Genomic DNA, 21184 nt, shown 5'->3' on the forward strand with positions numbered 1-21184 from the left:
TGTGTGGGTGGGGGGGTGTTAGTGTGTGGGTGGGGGGGTTAGGGTGTGGGTGGGGGGGTTCGTGTGTGGGTGGGGGGGGTTAGTGTGGGTGGTGGGGGGGTTTAGTGTGTGGGTGGGGGGGGGTTAGGGTGGGGTGGGGGGGTTAGTGTGTGGGTGGGGGGTTAATGTGTGGGTGGAGGGGTTAGTGTGTGAGTGGGGGGGGTTAGTGTGTGGGGGGGGGGGGTTAGTGTGTGGGTGGGGGAGTTAGTGTGTGGGTGGGGGTAGTGTGTGGGTGGGGGGGTTAGTGTGTGGGTGGGGGAGTTAGTGTGGGGGGGGGGGGTGTGTGGGTGGGGGGGTTAATGTGTGGGTGGGGGGGTAGTGTGTGGGGGGGGTTAGTGTGGGGGTGGGGGTTAGTGTGTGGGTGGGGGGGTTAGTGTGTGGGTGGGGGGGTTAGTGTGTGGGTGGGGGTTAGTGTGTGGGTGGGGGGGTTAGTGTGTGGGTGGGGGGGGTTAGTGTGGGGTGGGGGGTTAGTGTGTGGGTGGGGGGTTAGTGTGTGGGTGGGGGGGGTTAGTGTGTGGGTGGGGGGTTAGTGTGTGGGGGGGGTTAGTGTGTGGGTGGGGAGTTAGTGTGTGGGTGGGGGGGTTAGGGTGTGGGGTGGGGGCAGTTAGTGTGTGAGTGGGGGGGGTTAGTGTGTGGGGGGGGGTTAGTGTGGGGGGGAGTTAGTGCGTGGGTGGGGCGGTTAGTGTGTGGGTGGGGGGGTTAGTGTGTGGGTGGGGGGTTAGTGTGGGGTGGGGGGTTAGTGTGTGGGGGGGGCAGTTAGTGTGTGAGTGGGGGGGTTAGTGTGTGGGTGGGGGGGGTTAGTGTGTGGGTGGGGGTTAGTGTGTGGGTGGGGGGTTAGTGTGTGGGTGGGGGGGTTAGTGTGTGTGTGTGGGGGTTAGTGTGTGGGTGGGGGGTTAGTGTGTGGGTGGGGGGGTTAGTGTGTGGGTGGGGGGTTAGTGTGTGAGTGGGGGGTTAGTGTGTGGGTGGGGGGGTTAGGGTGTGGGTGGGGGGGTTAGTGTGTGGGTGGGGGGAGTTAATGTGTGAGTGGGGGGGTTAGTGTGTGAGTGGGGGGGTTAGTGTTTGGGTGGGGGGGTTAGTGTGTGTGTGGGGGGGTTAGTGTGTGGGTGGGGGGGTTATTGTGTGGGTGAGGGGGTTAGTGTGTGGGTGGGGGGTTAGTGTGTGGGTGAGGGGGTTAGTGTTCGGGTGGGGAGTTAGTGTGTGGGTGGGGGTGTTTGTGTGTGGGTGGACCTTCTGACTGGAGGATGGGGCTCCTGTGATTTTACAAATTATTTGTCGAAAACCTAAATATTACATGAAAAAAAATAGAAACAGAGTCTTGTGAAATTGTTTAATTAACACGTACATTAAGAATGTGGAATGTGGAAGCTTAGTGTACGTTTCTCGAATTGATCCAAATTAGTTTCTGCTCCCCACAGTCTGAAGGTGCCAAACACAATGTCAAATCCATCACTTCCTCCTCGAGCAGCAGAGAGCCACCTGATTATTGTCCTCACTCTCCTTCCACAGTCTGACGTCCCTATCAACGTGGTTTTAATGGTGACTTGATGTGGTAGTCACCACTGATGTATATATTAGGTGATTTGTGGTAAGGCCCTGCACTACAGGTATGGGGGTAGATCCCTGTCTGCTGGCTCCGCCCAGTAGGCGGAGTATAAATATGTGTGCTCCCTGGACAGCAGACATTTCGCCAGCTGCTGTAGGCGGCCACACATCTTAGTGTATTAAAGCCTCGATTGCATCCAGCTCGCGTCTTTGTGTAATTGATCGTGCACCAATTTAATACACTAAAGTTTTCAGAAGATGGACCTCCGCATCAAGCCGGATCGCCTGCAGCTGGATCCGCAATCAGGTAACGAGAAAAAGGACTTTGAACATTGGCTAGCCTGTTTCTAAGCGTACATCAGGTCTGCACCAGACCTTATTCCGGAAGCTCAGAAGATTCAGGTCCTCAACACGCGGCTAAGCTCCAACGTCTTTCCGCTTATCCAGGACGCACTGACCTACGACGACGCCATAGTGCTACTGAAAGAAAACGACGCTCAGTGGGCTAACATGCTTTACGCCAGACACATCCTCTCCACTCGTAGTCAACTCCCTGGCGAGTCAGTAGAAGACTTCTGGCGTGCTCTAATCCCCCTAGTCAGAGACTGTGGCCGCGATTCTCTGCAACCACACCAGGTGGGAGAATAGCGGGGGGTCCGCTCCAGCACCTCCCGTTATTCTCCCACCCCCCAAAATGGCGTGTCCGGTTTTCCGACATGCCGCTCGGAGAAACGCGGGCCGCCGTTTTTCACGGCGGCCCATGATTCTCCGACCCGGATGGGCCGAGCGGCCTGCCGTTCCCGACCTGTTAACGACGGCGGCAACCACACCTGGTCGCTGCCGTCGTGAACATGGCGCGCCAGGTAAGTGTGGGGCCTAGGGGGGGCGGATCGGGGATCGAGCACCACGACCGTGCTCGGGAGGGGACTGGCCCGCGATCGGTACCCACCGATCGTCAGGCTGGTGTCTCAAGGGGACGCACTCTTTCCCCTCCGCCGCCCCGCAAGATCAAGCCGCCACGTCCTGCGGGGCAGCTGAGGGGAAAGACGGCAACCGCGCGTGCGTGGGTTTGAGCTGTCCAACTCGCGCATGCGCGGCTGACGTCATTAGGCTCCGCCGCGGTGTCATTCTTGGCGTGCCGAGTTTCCCGGTACGGCCTGCCTATCCCCCTGGGTAGGGGAGAATAGGGGGCCGGGAGAGGCTTCCGACGCCGTCGTGAACCTCTCCAGGTTTCACAATGGCGTCGGGCCTTGCGGAGAATTCCGCCCACTGACTGTCAGGCTGTCACGGCCACGGAAGACTCGAAATTGCTTATGAGGGACACTTTTGTTACAGGGATCAGGTCAGATTACATCCGCCAGCGCCTTTTAGAAGGGGCCACGCTCAACCTCGCAGCAACCAAAGAGCTTGCGCTCTCACTGATGATCGCTTCACGCAACATCCAGGCCTACACCCTCGGCCGCGCGGCCATCCTATGCATGGTGGACTCAGATGATGGCCGCCCCATCGGGGACCCCACTCAGCCAACCCCGGGGGCCCCAGATGCTACTTCTGTGGGCAGCCAAAACACCCCCGACAACGCTGCCCGGCGCGGAGCGCCCTTTGTAAGGCCTGTGGCAAGAAGAGGCACTTTGCTGCGGTGTGCCAGGCCCGCATAGTCGCCGCTATTGTTCCGACCCCCCCCCCCATTGTACGGCCAGTGGGCGCCGCCATCTTCCCCTCCTCGGACCACGTGCGGTTCGTGCGCGCCACCATCTTGTCCTCCCCAGGAGCATCAAGCGCCATCATCTTGTCTCCCCCACTGCATGTGCGGCCCATGGGCGCCGCCATCGTACCAGGACCCATGCCCCCTGGGCACCCCATAGGCTGCCACCATTGACGACCACAAGTGACCAGTCTCGCCCACACAATCTAGCAACCGCCTCTACAAACGTGAAATCGATGGGCACGAGATCTCCTGTCTGCAGGACTTCGGGGGCACCAAGAGCTTCATTCATCCTGATACGGTAAGGCGCTGCTCCCTCGCGGTGCAGCCCGCCAATCAGGCGCTGCTCCCTCGCGGTACACTCCGCCAATCAGAGAATATCCCTGGCCTCCGGGTCCCACTCCGTGGCGATCCAGAGGTACTGCATAGCCACTCTCACTGTCCAGGACATGGAGTTTACCGGCTTCCGCCTCTACGTCCTCCCCAAACTCTGCGCTGCCCGACTACTCGGCCTGGACTTCCAGTGCAACCTCCAGAGCCTAACATTGAAATTCGGCGGGCCCCTACCACCCCTCACTGTGTGCGGCCTGGCGACCCTAAAGGTTGACCCACCTTCCCTATTTTCAAACTTAACCCCAGATTGAAAACCCGTTGCCACCAAGAGCAGATGGTATAGCGCCCAGGACAGGACCTTCATCAGGTCCGAAGTCCAGCGACTGCTTTGGGAAGGCATCATCGAGGCCAGCAACAGCCCCTGGAGAGCCCAAGTGATAGTGATGAAAACTGGGGAGAAACACAGAATGGTCGTGGACTACAGCCAGAACATCAATAGGTATACGCAGCTCGATGCGTACCCCCTCCCAAGCATATCTGATATAGAACATAGAACATAGAACATAGAACAGTACAGCACAGAACAGGCCCTTCGGCCCTCGATGTTGTGCCGAGCAATGATCACCCTACTCAAACCCACGTATCCACCCTATACCCGTAACCCAACAACCCCCCCCCCCCCCCTTAACCTTACTTTTTTTAGGACACTACGGGCAATTTAGCATGGCCAATCCACCTAACCCGCACATCTTTGGACTGTGGGAGGAAACCGGAGCACCCGGAGGAAACCCACGCACACACGGGGAGGACGTGCAGACTCCGCACAGACAGTGACCCAGCCGGGAACCGAACCTGGGACCCTGGAGCTGTGAAGCATTTATGCTAACCACCATGCTGCCCGTCTTGTACCGTGCTGATATGGTCAATCAGATTGCACAGTACCGGATCTTCTCAACTGTGGACCTAAAATCCGCCTACCTCCAGCTCCCCATCCGTAAGGCGGACCGCCCATACACTGCCTTTGAGGCAGATAGCCATCCTCGGCTATGTGGTCCAGAACAGAGTTCTGTGGCCCGATTCCGGCCGCGTGCGCCCTCTCATGGAACTCCCTCTCCCCCACTGCCCCAAGGTCCTCAAACGTTGCCTGGGGTTCTTTTCTTACTACGCCCAGTGGGTCCCAAATTGTGCGGACAAGGCCCGTCCTCTCATCCAATCCACTCTTTTTCCCCTCACGGCCGAGGCTCACCAGGCCTTCAACTGTATTAAGGCCGACATCGCCAAGGCCGCGATGCATGCAGTCGACGAGATGTTACCATTTCAAGTAGAGAGCTAACGCATCAGACGTCGCTCTAGCCGCCACCCTCAACCAGGCAGGCAGGCCCGTGGCATTCTTTTCACGAACCCTTCATGCCTTCGAAATTCGGCACTCCTCCGTCGAAAAAGAGGCCCAAGCCATTGTTGACACTGTGTGGCATTGGAGGCATTACCTGGCCGGTAGGAGATTCACTCTCCTCACTGACCAACGGTCGGTAGCCTTCATGTTTAACACACAGCGGGGCAAGATCAAAAATGATAAAATCTTGAGGTAGAGGATCGAGCTCTCCACCTACAACTACGAGATTTTGTATCGCCCCGGCAAGCTCAACGAGCGCCCCGATGCCCTATCCCGAGGTACATGTGCCAGCGCACAGGTGGACCGACTCCGGACTCTGCACGACAATCTTTGTCACCCGGGAGTCACACGTTTGTACCACTTCATCAAGGCCCGCAATCTGCCCTACTCTGTCGAGGAAGTCAGGGCAATCACCAGAGACTGCCAGGTCTGTGCGGAGTGCAAACCGCACTTCTACCGGCCAGACCGTACATGCCTGGTGAAGGCCTCCCGCCCCTTTGAACGCCTCAGCGTGGACTTCAAAGGGCTCCTCCCCTCCACCGACCGTAACACATACTTCCTCAGTGTGGCCGATGGGTACTCCAGATTCCCCTTCGCCATCCCATGCCCGGATATGACGTCTGCCACCATCATCAAAGCCCTCAACACGATCTTCGCTCTGTTCGGTTTCCCCGCCTACGTCCACAGCGACAGGGGATCCTCATTCATCAGCGATGAGCTGCGTCAGTTCCTGCTCAACAAGGGTATCGCCTCGAACAGGACGACCAGGGGAAACGGGCAGGTGGAGAGAGAGAATGGGACGGTCTGGAGGGCCGTCCAGCTGGCCCTACGGTCCAGAAATCTCCCGGCCTCCCGCTGGCAGGAGGTCCTCCCCGACGCACTGCACTTCATTCGGTCGCTCCTATGCACTGCGACTAATGACACACCCCACGAACGTCTCTTTGCCTTCCCCAGGAAGTCCATCTCTGGGGCGTCGCTCCCGACTTGGCTCGCAGCTCCAGGACCTGTACTCCTCCGTAAGCACATACGACCCCACAAGCCGGACCCGTTAGTTGAAAGGGTACAGCTACTCCACGCCAACCCCCAGTATGCCTGCCTGGCGTACCCCAACGGCCGCCAAGTTACTGTCTCCCTCAGGGACCTGGCACCAGCAGGTTCCACGCACACAGACCCCTCCGGCCTGGCACTACTCTCCCCTCCCCTGGTGCACCCAGCCCCAACCCCCGCCCCAGGATAATCCGTCCTCCCCCTGCCCACACCCGAGGATGAGGAGGATTTCGGCACGCTCCCGGAGTCACCGAGGACCTGACAGACACCGGAATCACCGCCACCACTGCGGCGCTCCCAGCTGCAGATCAAGGCTCCGGACCGACTGAACCTATAACTTGATCGGGACTCTTGAAACATCATCCTTCTGTATAATTCTCCTCCACCCCGCTGACTCAATTTTAACAGGGGGTGAATGTGGTAGTCACCACTGAGTATATATTAGGTGATTTGTGGTAAGGCTCTGTACTACAGGTATGGGGGTAGTTCCCTGCCTGCTAGCTCCGCCCAGTAGGTGGAGTATAAATATGTGTGCTCCCCGTACTGCAGCCATTTCGCCAGCTGCTGTAGGAGGCCACACATCTCAGTGTAATAAAGCCTCGATTGCATTGAACTCTCGTCTTTGTGTAATTGAGCGTGCATCACTTGATCAGCTGCAGATTTGTTAAATCAGGAATATCAGAAATTTCCACTAAATCCTGATGGACCACAACCCAAAAGCGAGTTCCAATTTAATAACCCAAAAGCAGCTCTGGCCAAGGTATTTTAAATAAAAACAGAAAATACTGAAACGCTCATCATATCTGGCAGCATCTGTGGAGAGAGTAAGAGAGTTAACGTTTCAGGTCAATGACCCTTTGACAGATGCTACATTTGGGATTGAGATAATTTGGAGGGTATCTCAGACAGCAGCTTGAGAGTGTTTGTGTCCTAAGCAATGGAGAATTCCAGTGTTGTGAACACGCCTGAGACAGTTCCAGACACTAATGGTGCATGAAGACACCCTCATTATTGATTGATTTTCATTTGGAAACAGAAATTAGTTCAGCAGGATTCAAACCCAAAACAGACATTAGTTTTTCAACTGAGAAGCAATGCAATCAGTGCCCGTAAAAATATTACTTCAAACTCGGATCCAAATCTGCCCAAAATTAAATCATTAGTAAACACTTTACAACTAAAAAACTAATCAGTAAAAGTCAGAGTTTACTCTGATGGTGTAAAACTAGTGATTGCAAATTGGCAGCACGTTTTTACAAATCCAGACATAATTAACAAATCAACTTGAATAAAAAGATGCAGGGATGTAAAACTGGCTCTGAAATCCATTGTACACCATCATAGAGTCAGAATCCATCCCTCAGTGTTACCTTTGTAATCCATTGTTCAATATAAACATCAGTCATCGCACCTTAATAACTAATCAATGATTCTGAACAATAACAATATCACCAGATTGACCATACTGAAATATCACTCGGTTTCAAGTTGGGAGGGGGGGGGGGGGGGGGGGGGATCAAGCAGTGACAAATATTTTCGGTATAATTTCTATTCTGTTTTCTACATTTGGTAATGGTCGTGACGAGGAAGGAGTTGAATACAAGTTCCAATCTTACCAACCAAGGCAGGCTCCATCCAGCTGTGAAAATAACAAAAACACATTGCACAGGAAAACAATACGCACAAGGCTCGGGAACAAAAAAAAGCACATGAGAGAGAAAGAGATGCAGGCAGAGGTAGACGGATACAGGAGCAAGACGGATAGATACAGAACTAAGAGAGATGGAATGATGGTAGAGATGGAGATAGAGAATTGGAGAGATGCAGTAGAGAGATAGAGGAGAGATGGAGAGATAGAGGAGAGATGAGATGATTCAATGCTTGTATATGAGTGTGGGGAAAGCAAAGGGGGAGATGAAGGGAAGTTGGAGGGGGAGTTGGGGAGGAGGGGAGGTGGATGTGTCCTCCTCGGAGAGGGGAGGGGAGAGGAGGGGAAGCAGACATCGCTAATAGAAGAGCCAGTTAACTCTCATCGCCTTTCATCAATAGCAGGCAGAGTTGTCAGGCAGATACTAACAAAGCTGAAGTCAAACAGGCTTGAAATTCTATTCTGACCAAAAGGCAACACCGGTTAGGAATCCAGGATCTTAAAACAAGAATGAATTGTCTCCTTCAGACTCTGCAGTTGTGACAATCCATAAAAAAGCAAACTTCAGCTGCTGATTCAATCAAAATCTTTCCACATTTCATCTTTAATCACAAAAGGCAACAAGGGATCGGGAATATTCGGGATCAGCAAGGTACTGGATGGGGAATGTGCTGGATCAGGAGGGTACTGGATGGGGAATGTGCGGGATCAGCAAGGTGCTGGATGGGGAATGTGCGGGATCAGGATGGAGCTGTATAGGGAATGTGCTGGATCAGGAGGGTGCTGGATGGGGGATGTGTGGGGTCAGGAGGATGCTGGATGGGGAATGTGCGGGATCAGGAGGGTGCTGTATAGGGAATATGCTGGATCAGGAGGATGCTGGATGGGGAATGTGCGGGATCAGGAGGGATCTGGATGGGGAATGTGCGGGATCAGCAGGGTGCTGGATGGGGAATGTGTGGGATCAGGAGGATGCTGGATGGGGAACGTGTGGGATCAGGAGGGTGCTGGATTGGGAATGTGCAGGATCAGCAAGGTACTGGATGGGGAATGTGTGGGATCAGGAGGGTGCTGGATGGGGAATGTGCGGGATCAAGAGGGTGCTGGATGGGGAATGTGCGGGATCAGGAGTGTGCTGGATGGGGAATGTGCGGGATCAGGAGGGTGCTGGATGGGGAATGTGTGGGATCAGGAGGGTGCTGGATGGGGAATGTGCGGGATCAGGAGGATGCTGGATGGGGAATGTGTGGGATCAGGAGGGTGCTGGATGGGGAATGTGTGGGATCAGGAGGATGCTGGATGGGGAATGTGCGGGATCAGGAGTGTGCTGGATGGGGAATGTGCTGAATCAGGAGTGGGCTGGATTGGGAATGTGCGGGATCAGCAAGGTGCTGGATGGGGAATGTGTGGGATCAGGAGGGTGCTGGATGGGGAATGTGAGGGATCAGGATGGAGCTGTATAGGGAATGTGCGGGATCAGGAGGGTGCTGGATGGGGAATGTGCGAGATCAGCAAGGTGCTGGATGGGGAATGTGCGGGATCAGGAGGGTGCTGGATGGGGAATGTGCGGGATCAGGAGGGTGCTGGATGGGGAATGTGCGGGATCAGGAGGGTGCTGGATGGGGAATGTGTGGGATCAGGAGGGTGCTGGATGGGGAATATTCGGGATCAGCAAGGTGCTGGATGGGGAATGTGCGGGATCAGGAGGGTGCTGGATGGGGAATGTGCGGGATCAGGAGGGTGCTGGATGGGGAATGTGCAGGATCAGGAGGGTGCTGGATGGGGAATGTGCGGGATCAGCAAGGTGCTGGATGGGGAATGTGCGGGATCAGGAGGGTGCTGGATGGGGAATGTGCGGGATCAGGAGGGTGCTGGATGGGGAATGTGCGGGATCAGCAAGGTGCTGGATGGGGAATGTGCGGGATCAGGAGGGTACTGGATGGGGAATGTGCGGGATCAGGAGGGTGCTGGATGGGGAATGTGCGGGATCAGCAAGGTGCTGGATGGGGAATGTGCGGGATCAGGAGGGTGTTGGATGGGGAATGTGCGGGATCAGGAGGGTGCTGGATGGGGAATGTGCGGGATCAGGAGGGTGCTGGATGGGGAATGCGCGGGATCAGGAGGGTGCTGGATGGGGAATGTGCGGGATCAGCAAGGTACTGGATGGGGAATGTGCGGGATCAGGAGGGTGCTGGATGGGGAATGTGCTGGATCAGCAAGGTGCTGGATGGGGAATGTGCGGGATGAGGAGGGTGCTGGATGGGGAATGTGTGGGATCAGGAGGGTGCAGGATGGGGAATGTGTGGAATCAGGAGGGTGCTGGATGGGGGATGTGAGGGATCAGGATGGAGCTGTATAAGGAATGTGCGGGATCAGCAAGGTGCTGGATGGGGAATGTGCGGGATCAGGAGGGTGCTGGATGGGGAATGTGCGGGATCAGCAAGGTGCTGGATGGGGAATGTGCGGGATCAGGAGGGATCTGGATGGGGAATGTGCGGGATCAGCAAGGTGCTGGATGGGGAATGTGCGGGATCAGGAGGGATCTGGATGGGGAATGTGCGGGATCAGCTAGGTGCTGGATGGGGAATGTGTGGGATCAGGAGGATGCTGGATGGGGAATGTGTGGGATCAGGAGGGTGCTGGATGGGGGATGTGAGGGATCAGGATGAAGCTGTATAGGGAATGTGCGGGATCAGCAAGGTGCTGGATGGGGAATGTGTGGGATCAGGAGGATGCTGGATGGGGAACGTGTGGGATCAGGAGGGTGCTGGATTGGGAATGTGCAGGATCAGCAAGGTACTGGATGGGGAATGTGTGGGATCAGGAGGGTGCTGGATGGGGAATGTGCGGGATCAGGAGGGTGCTGGATGGGGAATGTGCGGTATCAGGAGGATGCTGGATGGGGAATGTGCGGGATCAGGAGGATGCTGGATGGGGAATGTGCGGGATCAGGAGGGTGCTGGATGGGGAATGTGCGGGATCAGGATGGAGCTGTATAGGGAATGTGTGGGATCAGGAGGGTGCTGGATGGGGAATGTGTGGGATCAGGAGGGTGCTGGATGGGGAATGTGCGGGATCAGGAGGGTGCTGGATGGGGAATGTGCGGGATCAGGAGGGTGCTGGATGGGGAATGTGCGGGATCAGCAAGGTGCTGGATGGGGAATGTGCGGGATCAGCAAGGTGCCGGATGGGGAATGTGCGGGATCAGGCGGGTGCTGGATGGGGAATGTGCGGGATCAGGCGGGTGCTGGATTGGGAATGTGCGGGATCAGGCGGGTGCTGGATGGGGAATGTGTGGGATCAGGAGGGTGCTGGATTGGGAATGTGCTGGATCAGGAGGGTGCTGGATGGGGAATGTGCGGGATCAGGAGGGTGCTGGATGGGGAATGTGTGGGATCAGGAGGGTGCTGGATGGGGAATGTGTGGGATCAGGAGGGTGCTGGATGGGGAATGTGTGGGATCAGGAGGGTGCTGGATGGGGAATGTGCGGGATCAGGAGGGTGCTGGATGGGGAATGTGCGGGATCAGCAAGGTGCTGGATGGGGAATGTGCGGGATCAGGAGGAATCTGGATGGGGAATGTGCGGGATCAGGAGGAATCTGGATGGGGAATGTGCGGGATCAGGCGGGTGCTGGATGGGGAATGTGCGGGATCAGCAAGGTGCTGGATGGGGAATGTGCGGGATCAGGAGGGTGCTGGATGGGGAATGCGCGGGATCAGGAGGGTGCTGGATGGGGAATGTGCGGGATCAGCAAGGTACTGGATGGGGAATGTGCAGGATCAGGAGGGTGCTGGATGGGGAATGTGCTGGATCAGCAAGGTGCTGGATGGGGAATGTGCGGGATGAGGAGGGTGCTGGATGGGGAATGTGTGGGATCAGGAGGGTGCTGGATGGGGAATGTGTGGAATCAGGAGGGTGCTGGATGGGGGATGTGAGGGATCAGGATGGAGCTGTATAAGGAATGTGCGGGATCAGCATGGTGCTGGATGGGGAATGTGCGGGATCAGGAGGGTGCTGGATGGGGAATGTGCGGGATCAGCAAGGTGCTGGATGGGGAATGTGCGGGATCAGGAGGGATCTGGATGGGGAATGTGCGGTATCAGCAAGGTGCTGGATGGGGAATGTGCGGGATCAGGAGGGATCTGGATGGGGAATGTGCGGGATCAGCAAGGTGCTGGATGGGGAATGTGTGGGATCAGGAGGATGCTGGATGGGGAGTGTGTGGGATCAGGAGGGTGCTGGATGGGGGATGTGAGGGATCAGGATGAAGCTGTATAGGGAATGTGCGGGATCAGCAAGGTGCTGGATGGGGAATGTGTGGGATCAGGAGGATGCTGGATGGGGAACGTGTGGGATCAGGAGGGTGCTGGATTGGGAATGTGCAGGATCAGCAAGGTACTGGATGGGGAATGTGTGGGATCAGGAGGGTGCTGGATGGGGAATGTGCGGGATCAGGAGGGTGCTGGATGGGGAATGTGCGGGATCAGGAGGATGCTGGATGGGGAATGTGCGGGATCAGGAGGATGCTGGATTGGGAATGTGCGGGATCAGGAGGGTGCTGGATGGGGAATGTGCGGGATCAGGATGGAGCTGTATAGGGAATGTGTGGGATCAGGAGGGTGCTGGATGGGGAATGTGTGGGATCAGGAGGGTGCTGGATGGGGAATGTGCGGGATCAGGAGGGTGCTGGATGGGGAATGTGCGGGATCAGGAGGGTGCTGGATGGGGAATGTGCGGGATCAGCAAGGTGCTGGATGGGGAATGTGCGGGATCAGCAAGGTGCCGGATGGGGAATGTGCGGGATCAGGCGGGTGCTGGATGGGGAATGTGCGGGATCAGGCGGGTGCTGGATTGGGAATGTGCGGGATCAGGCGGGTGCTGGATGGGGAATGTGTGGGATCAGGAGGGTGCTGGATTGGGAATGTGCTGGATCAGGAGGGTGCTGGATGGGGAATGTGCGGGATCAGGAGGGTGCTGGATGGGGAATGTGTGGGATCAGGAGGGTGCTGGATGGGGAATGTGTGGGATCAGGAGGGTGCTGGATGGGGAATGTGTGGGATCAGGAGGGTGCTGGATGGGGAATGTGCGGGATCAGGAGGGTGCTGGATGGGGAATGTGCGGGATCAGCAAGGTGCTGGATGGGGAATGTGCGGGATCAGGAGGAATCTGGATGGGGAATGTGCGGGATCAGGCGGGTGCTGGATGGGGAATGTGCGGGATCAGCAAGGTGCTGGATGGGGAATGTGCGGGATCAGGAGGAATCTGGATGGGGAATGTGCGGGATCAGGAGGAATCTGGATGGGGAATGTGCGGGATCAGGAGGGTGCTGGATGGGGAATGTGCGGGATCAGCAAGGTGCTGGATGGGGCATGTGCGGGATCAGGAGGGTGCTGGATGGGGAATGTGCGGGGTCAGGAGGGATCTGGATGGGGAATGTGCAGAATCAGGAGGGTGCTGGATGGGGAATGTGCCGGATCAGGAGGGTGCTGGATGGGGAATGTGCGGGATCAGCAAGGTGCTGGATGGGGAATGTGTGGGATCAGGAGGGTGCTGGATGGGGAATGTGCGGGATCAGCAAGGTGCTGGATGGGGAATGTGTGGGATCAGGAGGGTGCTGGATGGGGAATGTGCGGGATCAGGAGGGTGCTGGATGGGGAATGTGCGGGATCAGGAGGGTGCTGGATGGGGAATGTGTGGGATCAGGAGGGTGCTGGATGGGGAATGTGTGGGATCAGGAGGGTGCTGGATGGGGAATGTGCGGGATCAGCAAGGTGCTGGATCGGGAATGTGCGGGATCAGCAAGGTGCTGGATCGGGAATGTGCGGGATCAGCAAGGTGCTGGATGGGGAATGTGCGGGATCAGCAAGGTGCTGGACATTACCTGTTCCTCTAGGTTTGGTCAGGAAAGAGTGTAAAGAATCAAAGGGAGTGATGGGAATGGGGTCCTGCTTCCAGGCTACACCTCCCAAGAAAACAGGAAAGTTTGAACCCAAACTTATTGAAGGACAGAAAGTGAACATTCTTTTCACACTTTTACAGTCGTTACCCTTCCATCCTTACAATCTTTACAAGGGGCTGGTTTTGCACAGTTGGCTAAGACAGCTGGCTTGTACTGCAGAGCAAGGCCAGCAATTCCCGTACGGGCCTCCCCGTATAGCCGCCGGAATATAGCGACTCGAGGCTTTTCACGGTAACTTCATTGAAGCCTACTTGTGACAATGAGTGATTATTATTATCATTAATCTGAGGTTACCATCAAAACTCTCATAATGTCCATGAGAGCCAACAGTTATATTACTCAAAATATTACCTGAATAATCTGAATTTGATTTATTGTCACGTGTGCTGAGGTACAGTGAATAATATTGTTCTGCGTACAGTCCAGTCAGATTGTTCCATACATGATAAAACATAGGACATGCATAAATACATAAGCACATAGGCACAGGCATTGGGTGAGCATATGGAGTATAGTACTACTCAGTAGAGAAGATGCGTGGAGAGGTCAGTTTAGTCCATAAAGAAGCTGTTTTTGAATGCGTTAGTTCTTGTTCTCAGACTTTTGTATCTCCTGCCCAATGGAAGAAGTTGGAAGAGAGAATAAGCCGGGTGGGAGGGGTCTTTGATTATGCTGCCCTCTTTCCCCAGGCAGTGGGAGGTGTAGACAGAGTCAATGGATGGCATTGACTAATCTCTGACAAATTGGTAAGGACATATTAAAAAAGTATCTAGCGAAGCATATTGTGTCTTGGACTTCATAAATAGAGGTATTGAGGACAAAAACAAGAAAGTTTTGCTGAGCCTCTATGAAATTCTGTTTTGGCTACAACTAGAGTATTGTGTCCAGTACTGGTCACCACACTTTAGGAAGGTAGTGAGGGTCCTTGAGAGGTTGCAGAGGAGGTTTACCAGGACGGTTCCAGGAAGGAAGGATTTTAGCAGCAAGGTTAGGAGGGAGAAGCTGGGATTATTCGCTTGGTAGCAAAGGTGATTTTGAAAGTGTACAAGATTATAGAGGTTTAAGAACAAAGAACAAAGAAAATTACAGCACAGGAACAGGCCCTTCGGCCCTCCCAGCCTGCGCCGATCCAGATCCTTTATCTAAACCTGTCTCCTATTTTCCAAGGTCTACTTCCCTCGGTTCCCGCCCATTCATATACCTGTCTAGATGCCTCTTAAATGATGCTATCGTGCCCGCCTCTACCACCTCCGCTGGTAAAGCGTTCCAGGCACCCACCACCCTCTGCGTAAAAAACTTTCCACGCACATCTCCCTTAAACTTTCCCCCTCTCACCTTGAAATCGTGACCCCTTGTAACTGACACCCCCACTCTTGGGAAAAGCTTGTTGCTATCCACACCTCTCATAATTTTGTAGACCTATGAGAATCGCTTATTGTCACGAGTGGGCTTCAATGAAGTTACTGTGAAAAGCCCCTAGTCGCCACATTCCGGCGCCTGTTCAGGGAGGCTGTTACGGGAATCGAACCGTGCTGCTGGCCTGCTTTCAAAGTCAGCGATTTAGCCCTGTGAGCTAAACAGCCCCCATAGAAAAGGTACAAAGGTACAGAAAGAAAAGTTGTTCCCATTGGCTGATGTACAAGGACTTGGAGGACAGACATTTCAGGTTTTGGGCACAGATGCGGGGGTGGGGGGGGGGGGGGGGGAAGAGAATATGAGGAAGAACTTTTTAACGCAATGAGTGGTATTGACCTGAAACCCACTGCCTACGAGATTGGTGCAAGCGGAGACGATAAATGATTTCGGAAGGAAATTGGATGGGCAGAGGGGGAATAAAGTTGCAGGGCTCCAGAAATAGAGTGGGAGAATGGGACTGACTGGATGGGTCTGCTGAGGGCCAACATGAACTCGATGGGCCAAATGGCTCTGCCTCTGTAAGAGAGGAATCTGGGTTGTTTGTGGGTCAGGTAACCCACTAGATGTGGGTAAATGTGTGATTTGGGGAACCTAGTGGTTTGTTCCCTGTACGTTTCCATCCAACATCAGGAGGCAGTTGGCCGATGATTTTTCGATTGTCCAAAGTGGAAGGAAATGCTGATGATTTGCAATTTTGTAAAGCACATGAAGTTTTGTCCCTCCGCACACCCCCATCCCCATTCTACAACTTTAGGATCATCACCATAGCAACAGTTGGCATTAGAAATTCACAATGAAGGAAGAAAACATGGAACATACTTGGATCTGATAAGATTGAATCAGTTTTGGGCAAATATTGGTCACAGCGGACACCTTGGTAACCCTCTTTGCACCTGAAGAAAAAGAGAATACAAAACAGAAAGTAGGTTTGAGATATGTACAAAACAGAAAACAATATCAATTCAGAATAAGTTTGTTCAGAGCAGCACAGGGTGTTCATTATTGGTTCAAACTGGTGAAGTCTTTAATGGAATTTAGAAGTGGCTGACCACATAAGGAGGTCAAGAGGTATTCACTCATTAAATTTTTATTTTGTTACCATTCCCAGATATTAGCATTTTCTCTGAGGGGCATCACCAATACTTCCTTCACGTCAGAGGCCTTTATTCTATCTATTTCCCTATAGTCAATTTTAGGAAGACCATGACAGCTTCCGTTTCTACACCTCCATGCCTCGAGAATGTGCAGTCCCAGAAGTGGAATAAAGATCCGAGACTCATGCTCTGGCATTTCTGGGTCCTTGCTGTGCACACGGCGGAACTTTGACAAACATACTTACAAACATATGAATTAGGAAAAGTAGGCCACTTGGCTCTTTGAGCCTGCTCCATCATTCGATAAAATCATGGCTGATCTGATTGTAACTTAAACTCCACCTTCCATCACTCACCAATTAAATAATATGCTTTTTTCAAATCCTTCATGCTCAAATGGACAATTTCCCACATTATACCCCGCATGCCAGGGCTTTGCCTCTCCTAAACTATTTATATCTATATATATTAATATAACCTGTCTATATCTGTATATATTAATATAACCTATCTATATCCCCGTGTGTGCGTAGGTTTCCTCCGGGTGCTCCGGTTTCCTCCCACAGTCCAAAGATGTGCGGGTTAGGTGGATTGGCCATGATAAATTGCCCGTAGTGTCCTTAAAAGTAAGGTTAAGGGGGGGGTTGTTGGGTTACGGGTATAGGGTGGATACGTGGGTTTGATTAGGGTGATCATTGCTCGGCACAAACATCGAGGACCGAAGGGCCTGTTCTGTGCTGTACTGTTATAGATAGAACATAGAACAGTACAGCACAGAACAGGCCCTTCGGCCCTCAATGTTGTGCCGAGCAATGATCACCCTACTCAAACCCACGTATCCACCCTATACCCGTAACTGAACAACCCCCCCCTTAACCTTACTTTTTAGGACATTAGGGGCAATTTAGCATGGCCAATCCACCTAACCCGCACATCTTTGGACTGTGGGAGGAAACCGGAGCACCCGGAGGAAACCCACGCACACACGGGGAGGACATGCAGACATCCACACAGACAGTGACCCAGCCGGGAATCGAACCTGGGACCCTGGAGCTGTGAAGCATTTATGCTAACCACCATGCTACCGTGCTGCCCTATGTTCTATATCTATATCCATTTATATAACCTATCTATTTCTATTCATTTCACCTATCTATACCTATTTATATAACCTGTCTATATATTTATATAACCTATCTATATCTATATATATTTATATAACTATCTATTTCTATATATATATAACCTATCCACCTCCCTTTGTACCCTCCTGTGTCCTCTTCCGAATTTAATTTTCTACCTATCTTTGTGTCATCGGCAACTTTCACAACCATACCTTCAGTCCCTTCATCCAAGTCATTTCATAGAATCGTAGAATCACTACTGTGCAGAAGGAGACCATTCGGCACCTCAAGTCTGTACCGGCCCTCTGAAAGTCCACCCTACTTTGGCCCAATCCCCCACCCTATCCCCGTAACCCCACCTGGGGGCAATTTAGCACGGCCAATCAACCTAACTTGCACATCTTTGCACATCATGTGATCAACTCTTTGACTCTACAGGTTATCAGTGAGGGGAGATGGTAGAGCACGCCAGCAAGAATAGCGAGGGTGGTGCGCAGCCAGTTTAAAAGGGAGTGATAATGACCGGGACTCTCCCCTACCCGGCAGGGCGGGGGGTCCCGGCATAGCGGAGTGGCGCCAACCACTCGGGCATTGGGCCTTCCAGAAGGTGCGGAATTCTCCACACCTTTGGGGGCTAGGCCCGCGCCGGAGTGGTTGGTACCACGCCGGCTGGCGGTAAAATCGGCGCCAACGGACTTGGCCGCCCGGCGTCGGGGTTGGCCGAAAGGCCTTCGCCGGTTCGCGCATGCGCTGGAACGTCAGCGGCCGGTGGAGGCCGTGGCGGCAGCGGAAGAAAAAGACTGCCCCCACGGCACTGGCCCGCCTGCCGATTGGTGGGCCCTGATCGCGGGCCAGCCACCGCTCATGCCGCCAATCCCGCCGCCACCAGAGGTGGTTGAAACGACGTCGGCGGGATTGGCCTCTCAGCTGCAGGACTTCGGCCCATCGCGGGCCGGAGAATCGCCGCAGGGGGCACGGGGATCGGCGCAGCGCGATTCCCGCCCCCGCGAATTCCCGGGTGGCGGAGAATTACGGCCACGGCGGGGGCGGGATTTACGCTGGCCCCGGGCGATTCCCCGACCCTGCGGGAGGTCGGAGAATTTCGCCCAATGAGAGAGAACCTTGGGTGCGATTCTCCGATGCCGTGTGGCATCGGGAAAGCCGTCGTGAACTCGTCCGCTCCGCGACCCCTATTCTCACCCCCCCTCTCCCCCACCGGGGGGGGCTAGGAGCGGCGTTTCGAGAAACGCGGCCGCCGTGCCTCAACGGCGGCACCTAAGTGACGTCAGCCGCGCATGCGCAGGTTGGCCGGCTCCAACCCGTGCATGCGCGGTTGCCGTCTTCCCCTCCGCTGCCCCGCAAGACGTGGCGGCTTGATCTTGCGGGGCGGTGGAGGGGAAAGCGTGCGTCTCTTGGAGACGCTGGCCCGACGATCGGTGGGCACCGACCGCGGGCCAGTCCCCTCCCGAGTACGGCCGTGGTGCTCGATCCCCTCTCCACCTCCCACAGGCCCCAAATTTACCTTTCGTGCTATGTTCACGCCGGCAGTGACCAGGTGTGGTGGCTGCCGGCGTGAACAGGGCGGGAGTGTCAGGCCGCTCGGCCCATCCAGGCTGGAGAATCGCCGGTCGCCATGAAAAACGGCGAGCGGTGATTCCGCCACACGCCATTTTTGGGGGGGAATCGCGGGAGGTGCCAGGGCGGCGTGTCGTGATTCGCCCGGCCCTCCCGCAATTCTCCCACCCGGCATGGGGAGCGGAGAATCGCGCCCCTTCAGTCGGTACAAATTTAGAGAGGACAGGGTTAATCATGGACAGGCAGATTTGTAAAGAGAATGTTGTACCTAACGAACTTGATTGAATTTTGTGAGGAAGCATGATCTAAATAGATTCTAACAAGTCTTTTGACAAGGTCCCACGTGACAGACTGCTGAGAAAATAGAAAGCTCATGGTATCCAAGGACAAATGGTGAGTTGGATTCAATGTGGCTCACTGGCGGAAAGCAGAGGGATATGGTTGATGTTTTTTTGTATCAGGGAGGCTGGTTCCAGTAGGGTTCCATGGGAACCCTAACATGGGAACAGTTAAAAAGTTTAAGGGCGTTTCTCACCTCCACACATGGGATGGGGTACAGATCCTGACGGTAATGGTACCGAGGTGAGACTTAAAGAAATTAAATAGAGAGGTCTGAGTTGCCCTTGGGGGTGAGGAGCAGCCATTACGGGTGGGATAGGCTGCCATCCAGCACTGCATACAGGTTTTCAACCCAACAAAAAAGGGAAAGATTGAGGCCTCCAGCAAAAATGGACGGAGGAAGTGTTATGAGTGTGACGAGCAATTCCGATCTGTCTGGTAGGAACACTCGGGAATGAACAATGAGGGACCTGAAGATATGGACGACAGCACTTACAGGCCAATGAGAGCTGCCTTTGTCGCTGGATTAAAGCCAGAATTGGCAAAGATGCTGACAGTTACTCGGCCTGGGTGGCAGGCCCAAGAGACATCCTTTGCAATATTAGTGGATTGTTGTAACCAATTAGACCGGGATATGGGAGCTAAACCCCGAATCAGGCAGGCAAGATGGAAACTCAAGGATCCTTGCATTAACAACACCCATTTAAAATACAGATGGAGGGTGAGAAGGTAAAATCAAATACTAGTGTTTTGTGCTTAAACAAAGGAGATTACAATGGGATTAAATAAGAGCTAGCTAAGGTAGACTGGGGGCAAAGACTTTATGGTGGAACAGTTGAGGAACAGTGGAGAACCTTTCAAGCGATTTTTCACAGTGCTCAGCAAAGGTTTATACCAACAAAAAGGAAGGACGGTAGAAAGAGGGAAAATCGACCGTGGACATCTAAGGAAATAAGGGAGAGTATCAAATTGAAGGAAAAAGCATATAAAGTGGCAAAGATTAGTGGGAGACTAGAGGACTGGGAAATCTTTAGGGGGCAACAGAAAGCTACTAAAAAAGCTATAAAGAAGAGTAAGATAGATTATGAGAGTAAACTTGCTCAGAATATAAAAACAGATAGTAAAGGTTTCTGCAAGTATATAAAAAAAAGAGTGGCTAAGGTAAATATTGGTCCTTTAGAGGATGAGAAGGGAGACTGAATAATGGGAGATGAGGAAATGGCTGAGGAAGTGAACAGGTTTTTTGGGTCGGTCTTCACAGTGGAAGACACAAATAACATACCAGTGACTGATAGAAATGAGGCTATAACAGGTGAGGACCTTGAGATGATTGTTATCACTAAGGAGGTAGTGATGGGCAAGCTAATGGGGCTAACGGTAGACAAGTCTCCTGGCCCTGATGGACTGCATCCCAGGCTGATAAAAGAGATGGCTAGGGAAATTGCAAATGCACTAGTGATAATTTACCAAAATTCACTAGACTCTGGGGTGGTCCCAGCGGATTGGAAATTGGCAAACGTGACATCACTGTTTAAAAAAGGAGGTAGGCAGAAAGCGGGTAATTATAGGCCAGTGAGCTTAACTTCGGTAGGAGGGAAGATGCTGGAATCTATCATCAAGGAAGAAATAGCGAAGCATCTGGATAGAAATTGTCCCATTGGGCAGACGCAGCATGGGTTCATAAAGGGCAGGTCGTGCCTAACTAATTTAGTGGAATTTTTTGAGGACATTACCAGTGCGGTAGATAATGGGGAGCCAATGGATGTGGTATATCTGGATTTCCAGAAAGCCTTTGATAAGGTGCCACACAAAAGGATGCTGCATAAGATAAAGATGCATGGCATTAAGGGTAAAGTAGTAGCATGGATAGAGGATTGGTTAATTAATAGAAAGCAAAGAGTGGGGGTTAATGGGTGTTTCTCTGGTTGGCAATCAGTAACTAGCGGTGTCCCTCAGGGATCAGTGGTGG

General features: G+C 53.6%; 1 protein-coding gene across 1 annotated transcript in view; it reads right to left on the reverse strand.

The window, feature by feature from the left end:
• LOC119956152 (pro-neuregulin-3, membrane-bound isoform-like) overlaps window positions 1-21184 on the reverse strand; it is a 427157-nt gene that overhangs the window by 46277 nt on the left and 359696 nt on the right. The window contains 1 exon segment of the mRNA XM_038783065.1: window positions 15903-15976. Coding sequence (XP_038638993.1) covers window positions 15903-15976 — 74 coding nt within the window.

Source organism: Scyliorhinus canicula, chromosome 22 (genome assembly GCF_902713615.1).
Source record: "Scyliorhinus canicula chromosome 22, sScyCan1.1, whole genome shotgun sequence".
Taxonomy (NCBI): Eukaryota; Metazoa; Chordata; class Chondrichthyes; order Carcharhiniformes; family Scyliorhinidae; genus Scyliorhinus; species Scyliorhinus canicula.